Genomic DNA, 27,090 nt, shown 5'->3' on the forward strand with positions numbered 1-27,090 from the left:
GGCACGATGGCCGTCGGGACAGGCTCTGCCTGGGCACCCACCCACAGCATCCCTGAACCCAAGAGGGCACCCCAGGGAGTGGGGGGCAGCATCGGGAGGGCAGCATCCTCCCACGGCCGGGGGGGCCCGTGGGTGTGTGGCGAAGGGGGGAGGACGGGGAGGGATTTCTTTTTAAGAGATAAGGTGGGTGGCGTGCGGGGATGCCAGCTGGCGATGGGCTATATTTCTACTGACAAGGCTTTACCCTGTAGGTGTGAGGAATTCCAATTAAATATTCAGCCTATTTGTCTGTGTGTGGGAGAGGGTTTGCTGTGCAGGAGGAAAGCCTCACATTCAGCTCAGTAGCTAACCATTAAGAGAGAAATTAGCTCAGTTCATCAAGGGAAGCCAGTGGAGGGTTTTCCTCGCTCTCCTACCTTGTTCCAGCCCTCGTTCAGCAACAGCAGGGAATAAAACCATTGCATTTTGCAGGGGAGAGGCGAGCCGGCCGGCTGCGCCTGCCCGGAGAGGCAGAAGCGGATCCCAGTGCGGGAAAAGCCTTTTTTCCCAATGGCAGGGGGATGCGATCCCGGCTCAGCCCACCCCATCGCTTCCCCAGAGGCTGCTGAGCGAGATCGATGCATCGGGAGAGGGGTCGGAGGGGCGCGGGCGCTGCAGATTTAATTGCTCTCGCATTTACCGGCCACCTCCTTTCTGAGTCATTTACAATGCACTAATTAATTGGCGAGAACCAAAAGCCCTCGCTTCGAGATGATCTTTTTAAGCCTGCTGGTAGCACCCTGCGAGAGTTGATGTTTTATCGATGAAGGGCCCTTTTGCTGGGGCAGCAGATGGGATCGATGGGGCTTCAACGATCGTCCCTGCCCATGCGTGGGTATTTGGGGTCGGGCTCGAGGCGGCGGAGAGGTCCCGGCACGCCGGCGGGTTGCAAACCCCCCTCCCCCCGGAGTGCACCCGTGCCACCGGCTGGCGGAGAGACTGGGGTGAAAAAATGGCATTTTGGTAATAGGGATGCTCCTTCACAGCACCGGAGCGAGGGCAGGATGGAGAGGGATGGGGATGGATCCTGCGCCGGCCACAGCACCGATCCGGGGGGATTTGGGGGACAACTGTGTTTCTGGGGAAAAAAAAAAAGCTGACATTGAGCCGATTTTGCCATTTTCTGGAACTTGACGCGTTTTTGCCCTTTTGCAATAACTTTCCGTCGCAGAATACCCGAATTTTAAATAGAACCCAAAGCGACAAGAATGAAAAAAAAAAAAGATGACTTTTTCATGAAACCACAAACGATATCCTGTTTCCCTCCTGCACGGCGCCTCTGTTTTGGGGAAGAGAAGATGGTCCTGACGGGAATGGAGCTGTAATTTCCCTCTCCTGAGCGAAAGCCAACCTCCTGGCTCCCCCAGGCGATGGGGCAGCGTTGGGGGCTCAGGTCCCGGTACCCGCTCACTGCAATTTAAGGCCTCTGAAAGTTGAGCCCGAGCATCTTTCGGAGGAATATGAAGCTGTAGGTGATGGGTGATGGAGTGCTACAGAGTGGGGGAACATGGGCATCCCCATCTACAGGGGTCCCGATGCTGCACCGTCCCCTGGCTGATCAAACCAGACCACGGCGTGTGGCCGCACTGGGACAAGAAACCGGCTTTAATTGGCTTAAAATCCTCACTGTAAATTTCGAACAGAAAAATTAATCCTTTGGTCAAACTCCAGCCCTGCCACCCACGGGTGAGCTAACCCAGCCGCGGGGGCTGGCATGGGGACAGCCCTCCCACCCCAGGGACATGTTGACTGGTGGCTTCCCTGATGCATCTGAGACGGTTCCAAAAGAAATCAGGGAGCGAAAGCCTTGGCCGGATCCCGTGGGATGCTCCGTGCCACACTGAGCTTTCCTATCCCCTCCCCATGCATGGGACGCAGGGATGAGCTTTCCTACCCCCTCCCCATGCATGGGACGCAGGGATGAGCTTTCCTACCCCCTCCCCATATGCGGGATGCAGGAGCCTTACGGGGTTTTTAACCACTACCAAACCTCCGTCGGCTCTGCTGTCAGCTTTACGGGGCAGAAAGCACCTTTTTGGGGCCGAGCACCTCCATCGAGGAGCAGACCCCCCCAAGAACCAGCCCCGCAGCCTCCCCGCCCCGACCGCGCTCCTCCACCGGCAGCATCCGCAGGTTTGCAGTTGGGATTGCTACATATATATATTTTTTTTTCCTTCCTTTTCTTTTAAAATCAGAAGCCAGAAACTCCATAGCAACCCGCGGCTCCCAGGGTCTGACTCCAGCGCTTTGATCGCGCTGTCACTTCGTTTAAGGCTACACCCCGGTAGGTGTGAGGAACTCCAATTAAGCATTCAGCTGGCTTGCCTGTGTGGGGGGACAGGCTCTGCTGTGGAGGAGGGAAGCCTCGGCGCTATCGCGGTGACTAATCGCTCAGACACCGGTTGTCTGTGGCACCAGGGGAGGGCAGGGAGAGGGTTTTCCTCCACCGTGCAGCTGCCTCTGCATTCCCTTTTCGGGAGATATTGCAGCTCCCCGTCGGGCTTCGGGGGCTCCCAGGCGGAAGCTGGAAAGATCCCAAGCATCTTCCCGGCGTGCCTGGGGCTCCGCCGAGATGCTGCTGCGGATCTCGCTGCCGCGGCCCCGGGTCTTTGCTGCTCCCCCTTGCACAGCCCCGGGGTTGCGTTTTCAGGGGGAAAGCATATTTCTGAGTTTTTAAGGGGCATGTTTGTGCCTCGCGCATCCCCTTGCCACGGAGGAGCGGTTGGTGCCTCCACCGTGCACATGCTTTTATGCCCTTTGGATGAGCATCCCTAAATTCGGGCGACCACCATTAAATTTGGATGGCAAGCCCCGAACCGAGTACCCAGCCCTTGCCTGAGCTCCCACAGGGAGCAGAGCAGAGGATCCCACCCTCGGCCACAAGCCCAGCCCCGGCCCTGGCAGGGATGTGCCAAATCGTCCGCTGCCGAGAGCACCACCACGAGCCCCACGGTGAAGTTTGCAGCATCGTTTCCCGCACTCTCCCATTCCCTATGGAAACAGCCCGGCTCCACGCGTCTGTCCGGCTGACGGTGATGCCGCAGCACACTGTGGGGCACAGCATCCCCCAGAGCACCCCAAAACTGACTCCCTGGCCGGAGCAAGGACATTTTCCCAGTGCAATGCTGCCTGCAGCACCAACTCCCTGCGGGACCGTGACCGAGGGTGATGCAGAGGTGGGGGATGCGGGTGCCCGGTCCCAGCCCGAAGACGATGCCGCACTCCAGTGAGGGCACCAAGGCAGGGTGCCCAACCTTTTTAAGCACCTGCATGAGCAAGGGCAAGAAGCGAGGAGCAGGCCAGCCGGCGCGGCTTCGCCCCCGCTCCCCGGGGAGGCGAGAAGGGGGCCGGCGGCCGCCCCCCGCCACCGCCGTGGGCAGCGGCAGGATGTGCTGTCCCTCCCCTGCACTTCCCAGCGAGCACTTTACATAACTTCTGCTGCTTAGTCACAGCTTCGACTCTTTTTTTTTTTCCCTTTTTTTTTTTTTTTTGGAGCGATTTTCTCAGCCGCATCAGAGCGCGAGTCATTTCGGCAAGGGAAGTCCCTTCCTTTCTTCCGTTCCCTTGGTAACTGCACAAATTTGCCTTTCAAATGATTCATGACCGGGGTGCTGTAGGAGTTCCCTCCTCCAACACAAATCGCTCCCACACAGCCACACATGCCCGATTAATCATTGATTAGAGTCTCTTCCGCAAGGTAGACCCGGCGAGCGCACGGCCCCGACGCTCTGCTCCGGCCATCGGCGCGGCGGTCCCCGGATGCTCGCGGGGGACGTGGACAAGACTTTGCAAGAAATCCCTGCCCCGGACACATTTCCTAGACTATATATGAAATATCCCCGGGGTGGCGGGGACACGATGCCGATGGGAGCTAAGCACTCTCCGCAGGGCCGGTGATAAAATCAGAGCTCGGCTCTGGCTGACGGTGATGGGTAAACCTGCCTCAAACTCCCAATTGCATTGGCACAACTTTATTCTTGACCTAATTTTTATTCCCCCCCTCCCAACCGCCTTAGACAAAACAAGCGGCGAGCGGAACCAGAGGGAAACCCGGCGTGCCGCAGGGCCAGCCACCGCCGTGGCCAGGCCGGAGGGACAGAGCCCAGCAGGAAGAGAAAAGAGCCAGAAAAGTCCTTCTTGGACCGGTGCTGAGCGAGATGCAACGAGGCAGAGCATCAGCCCGGGCCGAGCGGTGCCTCGATGCATCTCCGCACGCCGGTACCTGCACCGCGGCGTGGGAAGCGGGTTGGGATGGAGCCGGGAGCCGGGGAGCGTCTCAGCTGGAAAATAAAATTAATCTGCAAAATATCTCCATACCTTTTTGGTACATTTTCTCTGATTTATTCTCTCCTCGTTAAGAGGAGCTAATTAACAAACCATCGTTTAAATAAACAGCAGCGAGAGTGTTTGTAACCTCTGCTTTATTGAATTGTGACAAATTATTAGCCTTTGCATGTTAAATGAAATAGAAGCATCGAGGAAAAAACCTTAATTCCTATCTGCATCACGACGGTACCTGCTGCAGAGACGAAGGCAGAGGGACCGATCCACGGGGCAGCTCCCAGCGAGAGCAACAAACCATGTGTCTTGCACATGAAAACATCCCAAATAACCCCCAAAATAGATGGGTTTCTGGATGCTGAATGCTTTAGCACCATGGCTTCACCCTAAATTAACCCTTATGCAATGGCAGGGCCCGAGCAAAGCCAACAGCATCCGTGGGACGGGGCTGGGCTGAGCAGAAAAAACTGTGAGCAGCTCGCTGCCGGCAGCCCTTGCTTACAAGAGCCTCTTTGTAGCCGTCGTAATCATCTCGCTCATCATAGATCCTTGGCAATATAATGATAATAATCATATAATGCACGTCTGTGCAGAGCCTGTCATCCCGAGCGCAGCCCTGAGTGCTTTGCTCCGCATCGGGTGTGCAGAAGAGGAAGGCGCCGCGTTGCCGGGGGCTGAGCCGGGCACGGGGGCTGCAGCCCCGCCACGGTGGCGAGCGCAGGGACAGGCTGGGAACTGGACGCGTTGGGGTACTCGGTGCTTTCCCCCTTTCCTCCCAGCCCCAAAATGGGTTGCAGCAAGCAAAGGCACGCTCGGTCCCTGCGACGCAGCCTCGTCCCCGCTGCACCAGCTGGGCTATGGGGCGGCCTTTCCCCAAGCCATTGCATGTCCCCCCATGCGCTTTCAGCGCTTGCAGCATCCCAGGGAGAATTGCTTAGTGGCAGCTTTTCAGAGGGTTTGAGAGTGTAATCACCTGGGAGCATAATTACCTGGGAGCATTAATTACAAGGCAGGCGAGAATAAGCCCAAGCAGCAGCTCCATGACAGCCCAGCAGCAGCTCGCACAGGGTGAGGCAGCCGGGGTTTGCGGGGACGTGGCGATGGGTTTAACCCTCTTACACACCGGCGGTTTGCAGACCGAATTTCCCCCAGGCAGAGCACGGGAAGGGACAGAGCACCCCAGGACTGACGGACTAGGGCAGCGCCAGGATGGGCTGCTCCCGGCCCAAACCCCAGCGGCAGAGCAGGCACTGAGGTTTGCCGGAGTCGTGCCGTTGCACCAAGAGTGGAAAAAGAAACTCAGGGAGAGGTTTTTCCCTGCAGGGTGAGCAGCTGCAGTGGGTTAGCACAGGCTGCAAGGAGGTGCAGCGCCGCGGCCGCCTTGGGGATACGGCTCATGCCTGCAACGGCCTTGTGCAAACACACGCGCTTGTGCAAAGATCATAGAATCACAGAAGGGTTTGGGATGGAAGGGACCTTTAAAGGTCACCTAGTCCATCCCCCCTGCCATGGGCAGGGACATCTACAACCAGATCAGGGTGCTCAGAGCCCCATCCAGCCTGGCCTTGAATGTTTCCAAGGATGGGGCATCCACCACCTCTCTGGGCAACCCGTGCCACTGTTCCACCACCCTCATCGTAAAAAATTTCTTCCTTATATCCAGTCTGAATCTACCCTCTTCTAGTTTAAAACCATTCCCCCTTGTCCTATCGCAACAGGCCCTGCTAAAAAGTCTGTCCCCATCTTTCTTATAAGCCCCCTTTAAGCACTGAAAGGCTAATACGTGCTTGCGCAAACACACGTGCTCCTGCAAAGATGCACAATCGTGCAAACATGTCCTTGTGCAAAGATAAACACTTGTGCACACACGCATGTTCGTGCAACCAGATGCACTTGTGCAAAGAGACCTTTCCCCACCTCCCGCTCGCCCCGGGGGCTCTGGCCTTCCCCGAGCTCCCTTCTCTCTTTCCCCTGGCTGCAGCCTGGGAAAAGCAGCACTTTGCCCTGATGCTGCCCAAGAAATTCCCCAGCTGAGCAGCTCCGTTCTCCCGGAGCTCGGGCCCGTCGTGCTTGGGTGGTGGTTTTCCCGCAGCAGTAAGGTGCCGCTCTCATATCGTTCCAGCATCGCAGGCCCTAGGGCGGCATTGTATCCTACAGTCACTCACTGATCCTAACGCTGTTGACTAAAGACCATGTTTCAAGGTAATATAAACAGTTTGCTCTTAAAATACATTTGATCTATAATTTCTATACACCATTTCTGAACTTTTATTTTAAAACAATTAGCCAAAAAGCCCTTTTCATGTGATACTTGCAGGGAGCCTGACAGTAACAGCAATTAAACCCCATCTGTTTGCAGAGCATGAATAATAGCGGTTGACACTCAACTTGGGATACCGCTCACGGGAAACCTGCTCAACACAAACCTCGTCAGGCAAACGGGCTGGCACCGAGTCCCGGCAAAGGCGGCGGTGCCGAGGCTCCTGCCGCTGGGCACGGGCGTTTCAGAGGGACTTGACCTTGCCACGTGCCTATGGATGACCAAAGAAGCTTGAAGCGCAAAGAAAACTACACCCGAGCAGCAGCCTCTTATGCTTATTTCGTTTTTCCTTAGGTTTTTTTTCTCTTATTAATAAAGGCATCATTAACAAGCAGCGACAGAAATTCACACCGGGGAACTGACTATTCCAAGGAGCCAAGTCATCAATTAAAACAACATTTCTCTCTGTTCTTTCCCTTTCAAACCCTCAGTTCAATCACCAAAAAGTAGAGTCGAAAGGGCCCCAGCAAGGAGGAACGATACCGCGGCACCAACTATTCCACCTGCCCCGTCCTGCCCCGGCGAGGCGGCGGATCCCACCGGCACGGCGGGGATCGGCGATGCCATGGCATCACGGAGCCAGCCAGCGGCTCGGGGACCGGGGATGCTGGATGGCGACGGGATCAGGCTCGGCACAAGTCGGGAAACCTGCCCTGGCACTCCGGCATCTCCCAATATGAGGATCCCTCCTGTCTGCAGGATACCCGAAAGCGGATTTTTTTTTTCCCTGCTAGCATCAATTAACCCATTAAAAAGCATTCCCTGCCCCTACAAGATTTTTCTCCTCGCTGGCCAGAGCTGGCACTGCTGGGATGCTGAAAGTGCCCGGATCGCAAGTGCTCTGCAAAAGCGTCCCCGACGCGTCCATACAGTGCTTCGCCCGGCAGCCGAGGGCAGAAATAACAGCAGCCGGCACTTAACAGCTGCTCTCTATTATTTTTAATAAATCCAAACATTTTGGATAAGCTTGACACCCGTATCACATGCTGTATAAACATGCTACAGGGTAAAAGTTTGCTTCAGAGCACGTGCATTGGTGTCCCTTTGGGATGGGGACGGTCGCTGGGGCAGGGTGCGGGGCCATGTGCGTGGGCGAGGGCCCGGCCCCCCGCAGCTCCCTTCCCAGCCTCTAATCGTGCAAAAATCTTGTAACTTTTAAGGTTAATAAAGCCCTTGTTTGCTTAAGATAGCACCTGTTTCTATGGTGACACTTGCAACCCAGAGCCTGTTTATCAGCCGGCAAGGAGAAACGCTCTGACAAACGCAACCGCAGCAGCAGGCACCGCGGGCGAGGACCGCCGGTGGTGCCGGGACCTCTGGGACCTGGCAGGGATGCTGCGGTCCCCCGGCACCCAAACCCGCCGGTCCCGCACCCATGGGTTCCCCATCTCGCTCTGCAAAGCCACGGGAGCGACCGTGGCCGTGGGGGGGCTGCACCCCCAGCGCACCCACTGTGGGGAGAAAAGCCATCGAACGTGACGGGCGACAGGGTGGGAACGGCTCTCCTTCAAACAGATTTGACGCTTTTCCCCTGTCTGACCCCGGCCTGGTCTCCGACCAGCTCCGTGCCTCAGTTTCCCCAACGCCCCTGCCCGGGGAAGGGGTCGGCGGAGCGAGCCGAGCCGAGCCGGGCGGCAGCAGCACCCGGTGGGTCCCGCTCGGCTCCAGCCTGGCGCAGGATTTCTCCCGGCTGGCAGAACTGGTTTCCATAACGACTTTCTGTTACAAACATATTTTGATAAAAATAAAGTTAAAGCAGCGAGGCTTTAGTGGAGTACAAATTTGCTGCTCTCTCCCTCCCCCTTCCTCCTCCCCAAGGAGGGGGAATAAAGACGGAAAGCTTTCCATTTGAAGGGCAGTATTTTCTCCCTTCTTTTTCTTTCCCCCGCTGAATACAAAATGGAAAGCCTTGTTTACTGGATTTCTCTGTAAACTGGTTCCGACTCTGCCTGGTTACCTGATGCTCTACAGTATATACAGGATAATGTGATACATTCATTTCCAATTCACTGCATTATCCTTTGAATATTTTAATGACTCATTGAATGGAGTAAAAAAAAAAAAAAAAAAGCTATTTCAAATGAACAATTATGCTGCATTAGAGTAAAGGCTGATTATATTTAAACACTGCTTGCATGGATAACGGGACATATCGACCTCCGCCTATAAGAGCTAATTTGGCTCTTATCTCTAAATAATTTTACACTGCAAATTACCATGAAAACCTAAAGGGCTTTAAAAACATTCATCAAAAGATATTATTCCACTTTGTAGCAACATTTTTATTTAAATTATTTTGAATGGGAGTGAAAGCATCTCTCGTGTTTGACAATCGGAGGGAGCGGCGGAGCAGCGGCTGATAAGGAACGGCGAGCGGCACCGCCGGGGATGGGATGCTCCATCCCGAAACCCACCTGGGAAAGCAAATTCAGAGCCGAATCCCAAACTTGGTGGCGTGCCAAGGTACTGCAGCACCTAGAATGGCATTTAGCGCTGCCGGAGCCTCTTCCCTCCAAACCCCGGGGACGGCAAAGCGATGCTGGGGCGATGCTGGGGCGATGCCGGGGTGATGCCGGGGCACGGGGGCTTTCGCAGCCCCCCAGCCATCGCGCCGACCACCCTGTCCCTCCCGCAGAAAGGCACTTGAAAGCCCCTCTCTGCACCAAAGCAACAGAAGGTGTCATGTAAAGCCTACACGGTTATTTTAGAGCCAGTGTGCAAATAAGCCTGTCAGCTGAAGCTCCTCGGAGCCAAGACTTCCATATACCCCCCAACGATCTGCATTTCAACGAGACACCATGTGTCTGAGCCCGGGGAGCCGCCGGCTTCGCAGAAGCGATTTGGGGCTGGTGCTTTGGGAAAGCTCCGGCTGCGGCCCCGGAGTCGGGGGGGGGGGATGTTGGGGACCCCCCCCCGCCTGCACCCCCAGCCATGGGGACCGACCGCGGGGCTGAGACAAGATGGTTTTGTCCTGATGCCCTGCGAGGATGACGCTGGGTTTGGGGGTGTCTTATAGCGCAATGGAGATTTATACGCATATATGTGTCTGTATACACGAGAGAGATATATATACACACACACACGAGATATATATGGGATATATACATCATATCATTATATATTTTTATGTATTATATCATATCTATAAATATATTATATATAATATATATTATCTCATCTCTCTCTATATATATTATATAATATATCATAGAATATCTCAAGTTGGAAGGGACCCATAAGGATCATCAAGTCCAACTCCCTGCTCATATATATATATATATATATATATATATATATATATATTTATCTTATGATAAGAGCGCTTAAGGAATAGTTGGGGTTGGGGTCAGCCCCATCCCTGGCAGAGACGCGGCACCTGGAGATGGGAAAGCCCTTCTCCTTCCCAAAAATCTCCTTTTCCCCATTTTTTCAAGGAGCTTTCTGACCTTTTATACTACAAACTGAATCGCCCAAATACCAGGGAAAAAACCCACCTCCCATTTGCACTGGAGAACTGGTTTTAATCCCTTAATTCCCTTCTTTGCTTAAATGATCTTATACCCAACAAAAAAAAGGAAAAGAAAAACACAATAATTAGCAATAGTGAATGCCTCAGAAGGATCTGTGTACAGAAAGGAAAACAAGAGCTTGGGCTTCTTTGCATTTAGTAAATATTAAAATTAATGAGAGACTTTCAGGGCCCTGTTGTTAGAAATGCAGAAGGGTTTCTGTGAAGGATTAAAAAAAAAAAAAAGCCCTGTACACAAATCTCTGCAATTATTCTGAATGCTTTATATTTTTCAGCCAATTATGAAATTCATGGAAAGTATTAATATCCAATTTTAATTTGCTCAATATTCCCATTAACAATAAAAAGTCTAATTAAGGTATCTGTACAAAAAGCCCTTAGCAGTAATTTCAGAGAATAATAGAGGAGAATGACGAGATATTTCTTGTTAAATGCATGCTGCAAATTAATTGATATCTTAATTAGACTTTAGTACTAAGATTATTAGTTAGATTGATTCAGGGCTGAAACACCTCATCTTTTAAAAGATAAAAGCAAGCAGGAGAGGAACAAACTGATTTTCCAAAACCTTTCTGGAAGCAAACCAGGGATATGCCGGGACCGTTCGGGAGCGATGCCCCGCTGCAGGGCTAAGGCCTCGTCCGTCTGTCCCATCCGTCTGTCCCGTGGCCACGGAGCTGGGAAGCAGCAGGAATTCAGCCCAAACCCATTTTCCCTCTGTTTGCTTCCCTGGGCTGGAAACATTTTTCTCACCATAAAAAATGAAAGGGAAAATTTGGCACCGGCGAGATTTTTACCAAAACCGCTTTTTTAACCAAAAATAATAAACGGCAGCAAGAGATGTTTGAAACGACCGGTTGTCTCTGCAGAGAAAACTGGTGGTGGGGAGTTTTCAAAGCGGGTTTTTTTCAGCATTTCCTTAGACGAAGAAGAAGAAAAAAAAAAAAACCAGCAATATTTTTGGACCAGCTTCGCTCTATATAGCCGGAGGAAGCACTCCCCTACCTACACGCCGAGCACCATTTACATTTCTCTCGCAAACGTTCATCCTTTGGGATTTCACCGAGATGCTGCCGTGCCGAGAATCCAACCCTCCGGGGCAGGGACGCCCGACGCACCCCGGTGCTCGGGGAAGCCCCGAGCCGCTGGGACCCCAAGATATGGACCCCACAGCGGGGGACTCACTGGGATGTCGGTGACCAGCCAGTGCCTCCAGAACCGGTTCCTGGGGTTGGCTCTGCTGGGAGCATCGGGGTCCACCAGCACCAGCACGTACTTCTTGCTCTGCAAAAGAGGAGAGGAGACCGCTACGGGCACGGGGCGCGGGACCGGAGGCTTGTGTCGGTGGTGATAAACCTCCACGAGTTTTATCAGCCCCCAAAATACTTTTTTTTTCATGCTTTCCCATGCATGCACGCTTTGACTGTTGCATTCGTGCAAAATGCGCGGAGAAGGCGAGCGATGAATCTGCGCCGGGGGAACGGGAGGGCCCCAAACCTGCTCGGGACGATTTACTCGTCACGATCTAAATCTCTTCAAAGAGAGGAAGGATAGGGATTTTCTACTACCTCCAAATAAAAGGCACCAAAGAGAATCTCCTCCCCTGCCAGCCATCCTCTAACCACATCCTACAGTGGCGCAGGGCAGAGGGATGCACGGGGGACTTTCTGCAAAGGGTTGCAATCCCTGGGAGAGGGGGACGGGATATTTTGGGGCTTCAAATCCAGCTCCAGCCCCAGGGCGGTGGCTGGGGACAGGCTGGACACCCCAGCCTCTGCCAGGGTGGCTGAGAGGAGCTAAGCAGGACCTAACCAACCCCAAATTAACTGAAGGACTAAGCCTCGAGGGTTGCGAGGGCACTCGGAGCACCTCACTGCCGCTCCCCGACGTGAACCAGGGATGCTGCAAGAAGGCAAAGCCCCTGCCTCACCACGCACCCGGGGCTTTGGGTAACTGCTCCTGGATGATGGCAACCAGGCAAAGAGAGCAGGGACTCGCGGACGATGCCGGTTCAGCCCCCCAGCATCCCCTGCAGCCCGCCCCGGGTCCCCACCGAGGGTGTCCAGCACCCAAGGGTGCCACCAACGCTGTGAGACAAGGTGGATATTTTGGTCCCCCAAGGATGGAGCTGGGTTTGAAGTGACCTCTGGAGGCTGCGGATAGAAAACCTGCTGATCTCAGGGGATTTGGCAGGACCTCAGGCACCAGATTATCCTGCAAGCACCCAGATTAAGGGATCTATATCCTAATAAAACCTCCAGGTGCATCTGTCAGCTCGCCAGCGGTGCCACGCACCGCTCCAGTGTGCCCGAGGGCTGAGGTTTCATAAACGGCTGGGGGATTTAGCCGTGCAATTCCCACCAAAATTAGCTGGAGCTCTGCAGCTAAATCCCCCAGTCACTTGTGAAACCGGGCAGGGATTTTCACAGCGAGATTGTTGGGGCAGAGACAACCTTTTTACTCTATTTCCCAACCCCTGGTTGGGGCAAGCAAGCCCTGGGGTATTGCCATGCCCAGCGATCCCCCGTAGCCCCTTCCTTTTGCAGCCCACCGCAGCCATGCGTTGCTCAGCCTCCCTTGCAGACAACACCTCCACAACAACCACCACTTTAACCAGAAAAGGTGGATTTCAACCCATTTAGCAAACAGCTCGCAACAGTTGCAAAGAAAATCCCAAGCTCATGCAACCGCCCCGCCTGGGAGCGCGGCCGGCAAGGTGCTGCTGCCCTGGTGCATTAATCCCAGCCTGGCTCAAGGCATTTGCATCGCGGGGGGTTTATGCCAAGCCTGCAGATGTGTGCATGGAAAAGGGGCCGTGATGGTGCCACCGCGTGAGGCCGAAGGTCAGGACCTCGAAGCAGAGCTGCCACCTCCCTCCCCGTGGTGCTCGCAGCTGCAGCCGGCTGCATCGCTGCGAGCATCCCAGAAAAAATCAGCAATATTCCTTGCCAGCGCTGAAATCAGCGTTTAATGGGAAGGAGGAGGGGGGGAGAAGAAGCCCGACAACCCAAAAACTCTACGCTGGAAGTGTGAAGGAATTTGAGCTCTAACTTTGGGGAGGGTGCGGAGCTGAGCACGGTGTTTCTGAATCTCTCGGCTCTGCTCGGGAGCCCAGCTGGTGGGAACAGAACGTGTAGTCATGGGACTGTCATCGTGTGCTGTCCAGGTTAACATGTAGCATTTCTATTACTATTAACAGACTTTCTGCTCCTCACTCCATCTGTTCTTCGAAATAATTGCAGTTGTACAGACCATGCCTTCGCTACAGGCAGGCTCTGGGGAGAGGCTAGTGCTTTTATGCAAAAAAAAAAAAAAAAAAAACAGGGGGGAAAAAAAAAGTGTTAAAAAATAACAGCAAACACGAGAATAGAGTGCAAGCGAAGTTAACAGCAGGCTCGCAATTCGGTACAGATTGTGGCCTAGAAAGGTGGCGGCGCACGCGGCCGGGGGCCGGTGAGGCCAGACCCCCGCCGGGACGGGAGCCGGGGTCAGCGGCCCCGAGCCGGGCTGGGACCGAGGGATTTTTCTCTCTCATTACCTGCGGGCCACCCTAAGAGGCACAATCCCTCACCTTCCACCTAAAGATAGCAAAGCCCTCCACGACCCGAGTTAATCTCCCGCTGCTTAGGTGCCGTCGCATCCCAGGCCAGCAAAATCACCAGCCCCGCAAAATCACCCCGAAAGCCGGGCGAACCCTCTGGCCGGTGGCCCCGAGCGGTGCTGCGTACCCCAGAGACGGGGTAGGTGGGTTTTGGCTGGTTCTGCTTGCAAGCAACAGAGCAGCCCCAGTGCTGGTGATTTTAGGGTTTTTCTTTTAATGCTGAAATCCCTCCTCGACACAGGCTAACAGCATTAGCTGCTGTCAGGGCTCCAGCCAGGAGCCAGCCCGGAGTGACACGGGAGCTGCTCAGCTTCACAAGCACGAACCAGCCCCGGGGATTTTTGGAGAGGAGGAAAGCGGGTTTCGATCAGAAGATTCCTCAGTTCTCCAGTGCAGAAGAACGGGCGGCGTCTTACTGTGCCGAGGGAAGGGAGGAAGGGGCAGAGGGAAGGAAAAGCCATTTTGGGTTACCACAACTGAAAACTTGGGGTCACAAAGCAACCCCAACACCTTGTCACCCTTTTCTGCTCCGTGCGGGGCACGGAGGAGCTGCTGGTGCGGGGGACCCAGTGGGGACCCAGTGCGTCCCACCAATGCTGTGCCGATGGGGACACCGCCGGGCTCGTGCAAGGGCCACCCTTCCAAGGGTCACCCTTCCCCGCTCCCCAGCCGTGCCTTTCACCACGGTGCTTTGCAATTAGCATTTAACCATTGCAAGGAGCTGCTGCCTTCCCCGACGGGGCAGCGGTGCAGCCGGAGCCGGTGCTTTACCCCCCAGCTTTGCACCCCGTGTCCCCGAGCGCCGGCGTCCTGCCCTGCTTCGACACCCGGACCGGAGCCAAGGCAGCAGAGCTGGTGGCAGATGACAGCAGCGCTGCGTGTCATATTTTCCCTGCTAATTGTTTCTAGAGGGAAGCAGCAGCGATATATCCACTTATTACTGCAGAAAGCATCAGCTACTCCGATTAGCCACAGGTTTAGGAAACTTGCTCCGAGCAGGCAGGGACTTTTGAAGAGGCAGGCAGGCAGGAGAGGGATTTGTGCGCTGAGGATACACACACAGCTCAATAGATCCCGCGGAGCTGGGGCTGCACAGGAATTAAAGACTTATCCAAATGAAAGCAAATAGGGTGTTAAGCGACACACATGTAGAGCGAGCGGTTTCCTTGGAAACCAGCGCACATGGAAGCGGCACACATGCAGCGCCCCGGCATTTTCGGTAGCGCCGGGGTGGCCGCGGGGCTCTGCCCTGCCAGGGATGCCCGTGCTTGGTTGGGGATGGAGCCGGAGCAAAGCCCCATCCCGCCGGCGTGCCTGCTGCAGGGCATGGAGAAAAATGGCATGAAATGCGCTTTCTCCTGACCGTGAAGTGAAGCAGGACGGTGCCCAGCGTTGCTGGCCCCGCTTGTCTTAGAAATTCAATCCCAAAACTAAGGAACAAAGCCCAGGTGATGCGCAAAGCCCCAGGCAGAGCCTTAGCCCAGCACCCCGCTTCCCGGCACAGGGTATAAGTGGGTTTGGTTGGTTTTGGAAAGTCCATCTGGATCCTCCCCAGCTCATCCATCCCTCGGAGCTGCTCCTCATTCACGCCTGCCCGGAGCAAGGGCTGTTACGCTGCTCATAGCAAAAACTGCTGGTAGCATCCAGCCCCTCGCCACGCAAGGAGATAGGTGAGATTTCCAGCTGACCTATTGCCACCCACGGCCTTTACAGCTGCTAACAAATTTACCAAGGTAGGGAGCTGCTGCAGAAGCAAACCAGGGCACCGATAGATTAAGACGGTGTCTGAGCCAAAAGGCCCTCCGCCTCCCCGAGAGCTAAAGCTCGGCATTGCAATAGCCCGTATTATCTCTCTGCAAAGGATTTCAGGGTGACTGATGGCACGAGACGATGCAGAGCGAGGCTGGCCAGTCCCTCCGGTGCAGAGATGGGATGTGGCGAGGCATCCCGAGCACGCAGCGCCTGGGCTGGAGCTTGCACCCCGGTGCGATGGCCAGGGGAGAGCACGGTTTATGCAATTGCAAACCAGAAAATCTAAATACACCCAAAGGGATCCGCCAGAGCCGGGCAGGAGTTCCTGGATGGGCAGCGGGGTGGGCAGGGTGCCCAGCATCCTGGGAAACATCATCCCGGCTCTCCCGGGCGATGGCTCGAGGGCTCCAGCCTGCGTCCCACCGATGCGAGAGTCAAAGCGGTGCTGCTCCTCCTGCGAGGTGGAAGCGTTGCGAGCACCAGCTGAGAGCTGAGAGTCAATCTGGGCTTTTTTCTTGGCTTGTCCCCAGTACTAAAAAGTTTCTATAACGGGCACATAGTTAGCAATTCTGCTGCTGCTGCTTCGCCAAAGCAAAATTCTAGCTCCTTCTTCAGTGGCTAACAGCACGGGGGGTGAGGCAGGCAAAAAATTGTTTGCAACCGAGTCCGTTATTGTGGCTTTGGGAGAGAGCTGCAGAGCGCGGCAGGATTTTACCTTCTTATTTTAAACCAGCACCTCACCGCTTCCCCGCTCTTCTCCCCTCGCAAAAATAGGTCAGCGATATTAACGCTGCTCTGCAGGACTTGCCCAAGGGGACAAGAGGCACCACCTGAACGCGGGACCCAGCTCCCCCAGCCGCAGGTCTGCGCTCCCCCCCAGCCCTGAGCTGCCAAAGGGGACTTCATTGACTTTCTAACACTGCAACTCTCCCCATCCCTTCGCTCTCCCTGGGGGCTCGCCGCAGCTAAGCCGGCCAAATATTTATGCAGCCTAATGTTCTAATAAGAATTGATTAATCCAGGATGGTTAAAGTGAAGACATTAAAGGCCTATTCCCAGACTAAGGTCTTGGGATGCTTTAAGGAATGGGTTATTTGCAGTGAAAGGAGAACAGTCTGGTTTTCCCCGGCTCCTCGCAATGAAACTGCAATGGGTGTGTTACACGCTTAACGTAACCAAGCAGAAAGTGAGATAAATCTTCCAAGGGGTCCATCGTGCTGTAAATACAGGTTTGCAAGAGGTGGCTGAGGAGGAGGCTGCGCCTCCGGATCGCTTTCGGGGAGGGAGGAGAGCAACAGGCTGTGCTTCCTCGCTCAGGGACCCCACTGCAGATGGTTTCCCCCGAATTGGGGTCCATCTAAATCATCATCATCATCGCCTGCAAGCTGGCTGCCAGACACCGAACATCAGGGGAATGGGGCACCACGTTTCAGCCCCACCGCTGCCCATCTTCCAGCCAGAAGAGAAACCCAAAAAACACCAGCAAAAAGGGAATTAAAACCCCAAGAACCCCCCAACCCAGCTGCCAAGTTGTTGCTTCACCCCCCCCTTTCCCGGTGGCTATTTATTGCCATTTGGGCAGCACGGCTTTGGGGGCGAGCTAACGAGCGCCACGCGTGCGTCCCTGGGCCGGGGACGCCGAGGCGGGCAGCGCTGCCCGCTCCGCAGGCAGGGGAGCCGGGGATGAACTCCGGGGAAGCGACACATTTCCCGAGCGGTCTGCGAGGAGGAGGAGGAGGCGGCGGCGAGCGGCCGCGGTGGCAGAGCGCAGCCTTCCAGCCCAATTACTATCACACGGGGGGACACATGGATTGGTGACATTTGACATTTTCTACAAAATATTTTGATGCAAAATGGCACCTCCGTCACAAATTATTTTCCGAATCTTGGCTTGGGTTTGGGTGGGTTTTTTTCAGTTTGTTTTTTTTTTTTCGGGGGGGGGGAAGGATTGCACAGGGTGACATTTGCAAACGAGCAGAGGAAAGATTTCCCCACCATAAGCAAAGGGATCATGGTGGCCTTGCCACTGGGTGGGCAAAGCAAACAGCACCGGCGGGGGCAAATGCATCCAAAAAATCCAGGCTTTGCTCTGGGGCATCCCCGTGCCCCCGCTGGTGCACCCACACGGCCCTTGGGGACCCTCAAAGGGTTTTTTCCCCCCCTCCCTCCCATCCACGCAAGGGAAGGAGCCGCCGCAGCAGCTACCCCGGCCCGGGAGCATCGGGGGCTGGACCCCTCCCCAGCAATGCTGGGGTTACCAGCGCTGGGAATTGCTGAACTCTGTGCTACCAGACACCTCGGGAAAGCTGAAATGACTTTAAATGCCTAAACATTTTAAAACAAACCCTGGAACAATTCAGCTCCTAACTCCTCGCCTGCTTTCTCTCCCTCCTCGCTCTCTCTCCCATTTTTACGGTTTCCAGAGCTGTTTTACGCCTCATTACCTGCACACTGTGAGTGATGTCTGTCGGTCCTAGAGCTGTAAATACCTTAAATCATGCTTCATTAAGAATATCTATGGTGCTATTAAAGAGCTATAATAGACAACGAGTTAACAGATGATTAAATATGAACTCCATTTGTGTCAGTCACCAGCGTGCAGGAAGAGGCTTTAAGTTTTTTAAACTCGCTCCCATTATCTGGGGAAGTGGGGCTGTGGCTGGCAGGGATGGAGGGGGATGGAGGGATGCTCAGATGGGGATGGAGGGATGCTCGGATAGGGATAGAGGATGCTCGGATGGGGATGGAGGGATGCTCGGATAGGGATGGGGCACAAGGATACTCGGATGGGCATGAAGGGATGCTTGGATGGGGCACAAGGATGCTCGGATGGGGATGGAGGGATGCTCGGAGGGGGATAGAGGGATGCTCGGAGGGGGACAGAGGATGCTTGGATGGGGATGGAGGGATGCTTGGAGGGGGATAGAGGGATGCTTGGATGGGGATGGAGGGATGCTCAAATGGGGATGGAGGGATGCTCAGATGGGGATAGAGGATGTTCGGATGGGGATGAGGCACAAGGATGCTCGGACGGGGATGGAGAGATGCTCAGATGGGGATGGAAGGATGCTTGGATGGGGATAGAGGATGCTCGGATGGGGATGGAGAGATGCTCAAATGGGGATGGAGGGATGCTTGGATAGGGACGGGGCACAAGGATGCTTGGATGGGCATGAAGGGATGCTCGGAGGGGGATAGAGGGATGCTCGGATGGGGATGGGGCACAAGGATGCTCGGATGGGGATGCAGGGATGCTCGGAGGGGGATAGAGGGATGCTCGGATGGGGATGGGGCACAGGGATGCTCGGATGGGGATGCAGGGATGCTCGGAGGGGGATAGAGGGATGCTCGGATGGGGATGGGGCACAGGGATGCTCCTGCACCAGGGACACCCAGGAAGGACCAGCTCCTCCGCTTTGCGACTCTGAGCTGACGATCCTGGCAGCCCTTTGCTCAGCTGTTCCCACCCATACAGGCAAATAGCACACGGCGACACGAGCAAAAGATTGATCTTTAAGGTCTAGTAGCCAGAGATTAAAAATAAAATAAAATAAAGGAGGAGGAGGACAACGAGGAGATGTCAGGCTGCTTTGGATGGGACAGGATGGGGAGACGGATGGGGAGACGGGAGGAAGGACTGGAGGCTGGCAGGATGGACAGTGATGCAAAAGCAGACTGAGTATTGCTGTCTTTCCGACAAAATAATAGCTCAGCACAAATGAATTGCCAAAGTGCAAATTAAATAATAATTAATATTATTAAAATCCCATGAGCACACAAAAATACTGGTGAAAATTAAATAATGAGTGTTTCCTTATTTTCTGGATTAGATTTTTCTCTACAAAAATAAAGAGCAGTTTCACGGGCAGCTTCAGCAAAAGTGGATTATCCCACCGTTACAATCTTGCTTCCCTGCTGGGGCTCAGGGCTGCAGGTGATGCCAGACACCCAGCACACGCATCCCACCGCCAAACCGGCCACGGAGAAAGGGGTAAGAGGCGGGAGGATTTGGGGACAAGGACAGAGCCTGGCTGTAGGAAAGCCAGCTGATCTGATAACTACCTCTCTTTAGCGACGTGGCCACGGTCACAGAAGATGTCCCCACGGTCTTTGCAAGGATGCACTGGGGCTCATTACACCTCATGGGCACGTGGAGCCTCCCCGGCTCCTCGCCATCACCTCTCCCATCCCCTCCTCTGCTGGGACCAGCCTTAAAATCCTTCGGGAAATGGATGGGGCCGTGCACGGTGTTGGCACCCGGTAAAGCGGCTCAGCACCGGCTGTGGGAGCTGCCCCACTCTGCCCCGTGCCCTCGTTTCGGATGATGCTCACCCCCGTGCAGAGGGGGAGATGCAGGATGATGCTGAGCGGGCACAACACACCCTCCATGGTCACCACATCACACCGCTGCCTCCGTTTCCCCGGCTCCAGAAGGGAAATCAACGGCCCGATACCTTACAGGAATAACGGCAGAATAAGTTCATATTCCTACAAGCGCCCGGTGCTCTGCAGCCTCCTTATTTATCATTCCTGAAGACGCCTCGACCCCTCGCTGCCTGCCACGACCCCGCTTGCCGGCCGCGGGCATGCCCGCAGGGACCCACGGCCGCCCCCCAGGCCGTGTGGGAGGACGGGGGTCCCGGGGGGCCGGCGGCGTGGGACGGTGGCGCTGGCAGCCAGCGGCTGCGGGGGGACGGTGACACGCTGCTCCCCAGGGACCGCGCTTGCGGGGACGGTAATTGAATCTCGGCGCTTATATTCAGCCGGAGCCGGCACGGTGATTAAGTTAACTGGAAATGCCATTTCCGTATTGTTCAAACTCTTAAGTGCCCCAAGCTTCTTATCATTTGCTGCCGGTCCCCTCTGCTCCTTCGCTCTGACCTCACCTCCCCTCCGGCATCGGGGTCAGGCTGCAGCGGCCCCCAGGGTCACCGAAAGAAATTAATCCCGGAGCCCCTTGGGAGCCGGGCTGGCGCCTCGGCCGCGGAGATTGCAAGGGCTGGGAGGGAAGATGAGCTCTCCTCCCCATTCGGGAAAAAATAAAAGCATTTCAGGAGTGGCGGGAGCTGCTCTGCCCATCTCCATCCCCGGGGATGAAACGCCGGCCCACCCACCGCATCCATTTACCTGCCGCGATTCACCCCCAGCATTTTGAATTTGCTGCTTCCAAGCTGCGAGTATCCAAAAGTGCAGCCGGGGCCTTTCCCCCACCCCTGATGCACCATCACCACCTGTTGATCTAAACCCAGAAACTGCTTTGGCAAAACGACCAAGAAATAACCCTCCCCGCTACGCAAACCGCTCTTGCCAGGAACAGGAGGGAAAAGATGCTCAGCTCAGAACTTCCCTCCCTAGTAAAATATTTAATAATAAACTAAGAAGAGAAGCCAACTGTCTCCCTTGGATGTGGTTTTCATTTGGAAGTTAATAGGATTTTTATTCCCATCCAAAATATCTTTTTTTTTTTTCCTTCCTAATGTATGTTTTGTTCTAATATATCCATCTTGTCATGCTAAATAAAATACAAATCGTATCGACGTAGCCCAACCGGGAGCGATGAACGCCCGTGTCGCACTCCATTTGTCTCCAGCGCACAGACGCACCAGCCACCCTCTCCCAAGGCTCCCGGCCCCCATCGCTTTGTTAATCGATACCGGTCGAAAGCTTTAAATAATATTTTAAATACTCCAAGTGAGAAAACGTCCACGTTAATGTGTTAATTTCCACGATGCCTTGTTGCTTTGAAATCCCTGAAAAATGGGAAGCTTAAATGAGTCCTATGAAAAGGAACAGTGCATCATTAACACAGCCAGATCCATATCACAGACTGCAGCAATTACCATCCAGTGAAACACTGCAAGCTGTGAAGAGCTTTCATTACCCGGGGTTTTACAGGTCATTCACCTCTGGCCAATCTTACGCTAAAACAAGCATTTTCTGCACCACGGATTCCAGCTTCATTTAAATCCGTAATTGCTTTGATTTCGGTACATATGGAGCACGGGGACTTCATGACTAAGAAATCTATTAGTCAATAAGTTTGCTACTTTTATGGATCTTTAGTCATCTTGCCTCAATTTCTTCCCAGGTCGGGTGATGGATGGAGATGCTGATTTCCACGGTGGGTGCGATCTGCCCCGGCTCCCCTTCGCTGCAATTACGTTCCCGGGTCACCGAGGGGGAATTCAATCAGGGAGCCGGCCCGCGGGATGCTGCTTCTGCCTCAGAAATGCAATTCCCTGCTGCCGGCAGCCCCGCACGGCAAATAGCCCTTCTCCAACCTACAACCAATATTTGATGGTTTTTCATTATTTCCCAGGCCGTGCAGAAGGTGTTTGGTACAGGGATGCTCGGGCATGAAGCGGGCGTGATCCCTCCATCGCTATTTTCCCCTCTCCCGTATCCCCCCGAGACCAAACAGCCCTTTGGGGAGCTGCAGACAAGACAAAAATGGTTTTTATGTTTCTTTTTAATTTATTTGTATTGAAATGGGCGTATTCACCATGCATACATTAGAACGCTCCCCAGTTTAGGAGCTGCGATTTGCACTTTCGTCTAAAACCCAGGGTTATCGATTCCTCCGTGGATGCTGGCGGAAACAACAGACAATAGTCTATTCTCCTCCGTACGGGTTCCTACCCAGCCCTTGTATCCAAGTGCCTTCCAGGAGTGCATTAAATGATGCGATTAACATCTGTCACGTGCGGTTCAGTCTCTCTTTCAGTCTCTCCCAGGGGAAGGAGCCGCACGTGCAGGGGAAGGGTTTGTTTTGGTGGATTTATCTTTTTTGAAAGCGCGCGGCACACGGGGGGAAACGCATCTCCGTGGGCAAAGCGTCCTTTGCGTGCTGGCTGGAGTGGGGGGTTGGCATCTTGCAGCCAAACCCCTGTTATTTGGGGTGATGGACCGAGAAAAAAGCTGGTCCTGGGGTGAGAGAGGGTCTTGGGGGCAGATGCCGAGGGGCCGGAGGAGCCGGCAGTGGCGGCAGCAGCACTAAGCAAAGCCTCAGCTGCTGGCAGCAGCGTTTGCACGGGGCTGGATTCCCGCAGCAGGAGCTCCCTTGCTTGCTCATACCCAAAAGGCTGAATCCTGCTTTAAATAACGCCCATTTCCCGCACGTTTCCATTTGTGCCCTGGCAGGAGCTGAGCCCGGTGGCTTTAAGCAACCCACCCAACCTGCTGCTGGTCCAAGCCTCGAAAACAACCCCGAATCCCATCACCGTGCGGGCACAGGGGTGCTGCCTCTGCTCCCTGTCCCCCAGCACCTGGGACAAACCCGCAGCTACCAAAAACTACCGGCTTCAACACCGGGCAGCGATGCTCCAGCATGATGATACGAAGCCGGCAGCGATGCTCCAGCATTCGGGAAATTTGGAGAGAGAAAAAGCAACACCCTGCTCAGCCCCACCTTGGCAGGGGGGGTTGAGTCCTGCTGTGGTTTTTTGGGGGGGGATAGGATGAAGCAGGACGGTTGGGTCTTATTGCATCTTATCAGGACAGGCGGATGGATGGGATGCTGCTCCCGCAGCCGGGATCCTCCTTTAATTGATTTCTCATGGTTTATTGCCTTCTTGCTTTAATTGCAATACAAACGTTTGCTGATGCAATTATCATGCATATGCGATAAAGCTGTTAGAGGGTGTCATTAGGTCGTATTTCTTCATTTATTTTAGGGCGTGCGAGGGAAAGAGAGAAGTGTGCTTCCTGCACAGATTTCTGGCGATAAAATGTAATTCCAAGGTGGGTTTCTTTGTGGTGGGGTTTTCTTTTTTTGGTTCAATATACTAAAAGCAAAAAAAATTTGCCTTACAGCAGCTCATCTGGGGGTGAAATAATCCACTCAACATTCAGATTATCAGCTAATGCGCATTTGCATTAGAATAGGCTGGAAGAGCTCCCAGGATGGAGAGAGATCCCTCCGGATCAGCCACTGCCCTTGCACAAAAGCAACGGATCCTCGCCCTGAACACAAAACCGCTCATGGATGCGGCCTCTGACCCCCCCGCGGCGGGGAATATTCCTTGGGAAGGGGACCCCGCCATGGGATTTCATTACAAAATGTTTAAATTTAGGAATAATGGGGGAAAAAAAGCAGAATTGCCCAGAATTGGCCAGGGCAGCTCATCTTGAGCCACGGTGGCAAACCCCAGAGATCTCCCAAAGGCTCGGACGCGCCCACGCCTGGATGCCGGCACCGTCCCCGCAGCCAGGGCCATCGATGGAAGACCAGCAGCTCCGGGTCCGTGCCCAGCTCAGCTTTAAACCACCAGCAAATATGGGAGCAGCGGCCGCATCCTGAGTGAAACGAAGCCGAAACGAAACGCCCTGCACAGAGCTGCAAAAGCTTGCACAGCAAAGGGCCAAATCCTGCACACGGAGCAGCCGGCAAAGGCGCCGGGAGCCCCGGCAGCCGCCGCAAAACCTGACGCTGCACCTTTCCCACCGCAGCTGTCAAAATGAAGCTGTCGCCGTGACGGCCTCCTCGGAGCCTCGTTAAAAATGTGACGGTTCCCTTAGGCTACCAGGGGAGACATGGCCAAATTAATGAGGATGTGACAGAGTTTACGGGTCAGATTAGACTCCTCTTCCCATGGCTGCGCTCGGCATAAACCTGAAAATTGAGTGAAAAGAAGGGAAGCTGAGGGTGAGGGACCGCGAGAGGTTCGGGGAGCATGTGCGCTCACCAAAAGAGCAATCCTGTACTTGTCATAATTAATCAGGCACATGTTAGACAAGCAGAAAGCGCTCGGCCCCTCCGGTAAGGGAAGGGAATTAAACCCTCACCTCCTCGCCCCACGGATCCGGCCTCCCCGGGATGTGCGGCGCAGGGAGCGGGTTTGCAAACGCATCCTTACAGCTCTCGTACTTAATTTCCCCATTTAAAAATAAACAAACAGAACTGATTTCCCCCCCCCCCCCTTTTCCTTTGCCCAATCTAGAAAACAACCCAGTTCCAGCAAGACGCTGTGACAGACCGGAGATGTCGCGGGCTGGGAGCGGTTGGGCGAGGGACGCCTCGAAGGGTTCGCACCCCGCGAACGCACGGTGCCAGTGCAGGCAGCTGCCTAAAACATCGAGCCTCCGCGGTCCCAGCCCAGGCAACGGGGGCTTAGTACCTCTTGAAGACACGTACAGCATCCAGCCGGCCACGCTGGAAACATCCAGCGGTAGCGGCCGCTTCTGAAAACCCCAGCCCCTATAGCAGCCTATATAGATCTAACCCTATAGCCTGTGCCCGGCGGCGAGAGGATGCCTGTTAGCCCCTCTCTGTCCATCAGCAGCCCTTGGGGGCACCAAAGAGCTTGGGGAAGCACTGGGAGAGTCCCATTTGAGGTAGCTATTTAATCTCAAACTCTTAAAACCGAAATAAAGCTCGAAACAATCCTGAACCAACCCCTCGAGCCCAAACAGCAGCGAGATTTGGGATCCAGTCCAAGCTCTGCAGCTTAGGCCCATCTCCAAATAACTCCCAACAAGTTTATTTATGGAAAATAAAATCAGTCCAAGACGTTCACAGCTCAGGAATATTTAATGCTATTTGGTGAGAAAGTATTTCCAGCAAGGAGGGAACGGCACGGCTCCCCGAGCCCAGCTCCCGGGCATCGCACCGGAGACGATGCTGGCACAGACCCACACCAGTCACCCGGGGAGCTCGGAACTGGTCCGACTGGATCAAACGCCTCCCTAATTTAGTTCATACCAATCCTGCTTAATTAATTGGGTCTGGAGGCATAGCGCTGGGCTGTCTGCTAAGGTGAGCCGTGGGAAGAGCCAGGTGCTGAAGCATCTCCGAGCGGGAGCATCACCCCGGGTGCCCACCGCAGCGCCCACCCACCAGCACTTGAGGACGCGCTGCCTGGGGACCCAGCCACAGACCTATCCCCTTCCCAGCACACCAGGAACGGGAAAGACAATTTCCCTGGTTGGGAAGAGGAGGAAACGGTGGCAGAGCGATAACCCAGACGATGCTCAGATACAGAAACACCCCCCCGTGCTGCCCGCTGCCCCTGCCGCAGGCGGCGATGCCGCTGTTCTGTGCGGCGCAGAGCTGCAACCGAAAAAAATCCGCAAAGCCACCTTTGCACCCAAAACGATGGGAAAGGGGACGAAGCGCCTGTCCCCAAGAGGCAGAGCAGCAGGAGCGAGCACAGCCCGGCGGGGGCAAGCCACTGCCCCGCCGCTTGCCGATACCCCGGGAACGGCGGCCGCCCCGGCGCTGAGGTTACACCGCCGACACGGAGCTGTCTGCCGGGGCAGCCCTGAGTCAAGGGCAGGCCAGAGGCAGCGGTGATGGGAGTCACTTTAATAGACACCTGCCACCTGATGGGGAGCGTTAATGTGTCCCCCTGCTCCCGCCGGACACGGACGAGCATCCTAAGCCCGGTGGGGCGACCGCATCCCTGCCGCCACCGCGAGACGGGCTGTCACCTTGGCAAGGGGGGGGACACACAAAACAGCCGGGGAGCGGGGGAGAGCGCCAGGGCAAGGCCTGGCTTTTACAAACAGCTCTAATATCCCTGGAAGACGTCTCCGAGTCATGCACCGGGTTGGAAATGTCTCCCATTATAATTATGAGTCATTCGTGACTCAGTGACATTTCTGAAATTAAAAAGCAGTCGCTGGCCCAACCCTTTGCTGCCCCGCTGGGCGGCCGTGCGAGCGCTACACAACTTATTTTTAACGCTATTTCCCAGACAAACAACCCCCCAGACCCATCACCCCCCACCCTGGCTGTGCAGCCGCTCGGGGACGGTCCCCTGGGATGGCAGGTTTTGCATTCACACCCTGAGTTTTTTTTTTCCTGTGTGGGAAAAGCTGGGATCTGAGCCCAACTTTGCTGCCCGGGCTGCTCCCGGGAGCAGAGCCGGGTGTTGTGTCCACCTGCGCCGAGGTGGCGGGAGCAGCCCCAGGGGTGTCACAAGCCGGGTGGGATTTCCTAGAGCACCGCGTTCAAACACAAAACCCTTAAAATAAATAAAAGCAACCTGTTGGGCATTTCCAACAACTCAGGACTTAGAGGAAACCTCTGCCAGAGAGCGGTGCACGCAGCAGCATGGTACACGGCAAGGCTTGGTGCAAAGCCAGGGCCATGTTGCTGCTGCAAACATCTGCACAAAAAAGGGGGTTCGGGGACCCTCGGCCGCAGCGGGGCCGGGACAGTCACAGCCTGCTGGTGTGCTGTCCCCAGGGACGGGCCATTAGGCACATTTTCATTAAGGCAGCCCTACCCACATCGCTCAGTTTTATTCCAGAAACGGCCAAATCCAGGGCAGGAAACAATCTGTGAAGCGATAACCCCCAATCACACAATTATTTCCCCAATCTCTCCACGGTCCCTTTACAGCCCAAGAGCTCTGTTATTAAAGCACTAGATTTTAGAGGCCAGGAGGCAGCTGCCCTCGCGAAAGGCATGGGGCAGGGATGCTCAGGACCAGGGATGCTCGGGCATCAGGACGTTCAGAGGCAGGGATGCTTGGAGGCTAGGATGCGTGGAGGCCGGGATATTTGGGGACTGGGCGCGACAGGCCACGTTCACCGACATCCCAATTGCTCCGTGAAAGGACGAAG

The 27,090-nt window shown here is 54.8% G+C and overlaps 1 protein-coding gene across 1 annotated transcript in view; it reads right to left on the reverse strand.

Annotated features, from left to right (window-relative positions):
• LOC309601608 (phosphatidylethanolamine-binding protein 4-like) overlaps nt 1–27,090 on the reverse strand; it is an 80,867-nt gene that overhangs the window by 30,091 nt on the left and 23,686 nt on the right. The window contains exon 5 of the mRNA XM_082334710.1: nt 11,355–11,453. Coding sequence (XP_082190836.1) covers nt 11,355–11,453 — 99 coding nt within the window. The remainder of the gene's footprint in view (nt 1–11,354; nt 11,454–27,090) is intronic.

This window comes from Platalea leucorodia, assembly GCF_965183815.1.
Source record: "Platalea leucorodia genome assembly, chromosome: W".
Classification (NCBI taxonomy): domain Eukaryota; kingdom Metazoa; phylum Chordata; class Aves; order Pelecaniformes; family Threskiornithidae; genus Platalea; species Platalea leucorodia.